Source organism: Castanea sativa, chromosome 3 (assembly GCF_040712315.1).
Source record: "Castanea sativa cultivar Marrone di Chiusa Pesio chromosome 3, ASM4071231v1".
Taxonomy (NCBI): Eukaryota; Viridiplantae; Streptophyta; class Magnoliopsida; order Fagales; family Fagaceae; genus Castanea; species Castanea sativa.
In genome coordinates, this window is record NC_134015.1 from 37,917,123 (window position 1) to 37,918,698 (window position 1,576).

The following is a 1,576-nucleotide window of genomic DNA, read 5'->3' on the forward strand; positions in this document are numbered from 1 at the left end:
TGTGAGGCAGCCTTTCAAGAGCTCAAGCGTTACCTCGGTAGCTCGCCCATCTTGAGTCCCTCAAAAGCAGGGGAAAACCTTTATTTATACCTGGCAGCATCAACCACGGCCGTCAGTGCGGCCTTAATTAGAGAGGAAGATAAGAAGTAGCTCCCAGTTTACTATGTCAGTCAAGCCTTCTAACGGGCAGAGGCCAGATATCCCAGGATCGAGAAGATCGTTTTCGCCCTAATAGTGGCTTCACGAAAGCTACGACCATACTTCGAAGCACATCCTATCCTTGTAATGACGGACCAACCTATCCAAAAATCCATGAACAAGCCTGAAGCAGCGGGGAGAATGGTCCAATGGGCAATTGAACTCAGCCAGTTCGACATCGAATACCATCCCAGAACGGCAATCAAGGCGCAAGCTCTGGCAGACTTCATAGCCGAATTCACCCTTCCAGAAGATGACGACGACCAAAAAGAGGTAGAACGGTGGACGATCCAGACTGACAGATCGTCAACCCAAAAGAGGGGAGGAGTAGGGGTCATTATAAACACCCCCGATGGAGAAAAACTCCAATATGGAGTCCAATTAAAATTCCCGGCAACCAACAACGAGGCTGAGTATGAAGGCATACTGATGGGACTGAGACTTAGCAAAGCCCTCGGGATTAAGAACCTGCTTATTCAGAGTGACTCGAAGCTGGCAATAGGGCAGATCCGGGAAGAATATGAGGCGAAGGAAGAGAGGATGCAGAAGTACCTCAAGCTGATTAAATATTTAGCCTGTGGGTTCGATAAGTTGGATTTTGTTCAGATCCCGAGAAGCCAGAATGCGGCGGCAGACGAGGTCGCCAAAATTGCCTCGTCCGACGAAGAACTGACGAAAAGTGAAATTCTAATGGAGATTCAAAAACACCCCAGCATCGAGGAAGTCCCAGTATTCTCCGTCCAGAACATAGGTGGTTGGATGGAACCGATCATCTCATATCTCCAAGATGGGCATCTCCCTCGTGACTCAGCAGAAGCCATGAAGATTAAAGCAAGAGCGGCTAGGTTTACAATATTGAACGATACCTTATACAAAAGAGGGTTTTCCCTGCCTTATCTGAAGTGCCTCGACGAGGAAGAAGCCAAGTATGTCCTTCACGAAATCCACGAAGGGATTTGTGGAGACCACGCCGGGCCTAGATCCCTGGTAAGCAAAGTTGTTCGCACAGGATACTTCTGGCCAACCATGCAGGCAGACGCCACGGAGCTCGTCAAGAGGTGCGACAAGTGCCAGAGGTTCGGGAATGTCCAGAGGTTGCCACCAGAAAAGATGACGACGATTACCTCCCCGTGGCCATTCGCACAATGAGGGATTGATATCGTCGGCCCATTACCCCAAGGAAGAGGACAGGTAAGGTTCTTGCTCGTCGCTATCGATTACTTCACTAAATGGGTCGAAGCAGAAGCAATGACAACGATCACAGAAGCAAGAATCCGTAGCTTCGTGTGGAGAAATATAATTTGCAGGTTCGGGATTCCACGAACAATTATTTCAGATAATGGCCGACAGTTCGACAGCCAGGGATTCAAGGACTTCT

General features: G+C 49.0%; 1 protein-coding gene across 1 annotated transcript; it reads left to right on the forward strand.

Moving 5' to 3' along the window:
• Positions 1 to 627: 627 nt before the first annotated feature.
• On the forward strand, positions 628 to 1,355 carry LOC142628903 (uncharacterized). The gene is made up of 2 exons (XM_075802933.1): positions 628 to 1,124; positions 1,235 to 1,355. The coding sequence occupies exons 1-2, from the start codon at positions 628 to 630 to the stop codon at positions 1,353 to 1,355; spliced, it is 618 nt and encodes a 205-aa protein (XP_075659048.1).
• Positions 1,356 to 1,576: the final 221 nt, after the last annotated feature.

Coding starts and splice junctions, on each gene's coding strand:
- LOC142628903 (XM_075802933.1), top strand. CDS start 628: ATGGGACTGAGACTTAGCAAAGCCCTCGGGATTAAGAACCTGCTTATT. Junction 1,125..1,234: donor CTCGACGAGGAAGAAGCCAA/GTATGTCCTTCA, acceptor CCATGCAGGCAG/ACGCCACGGAGCTCGTCAAG.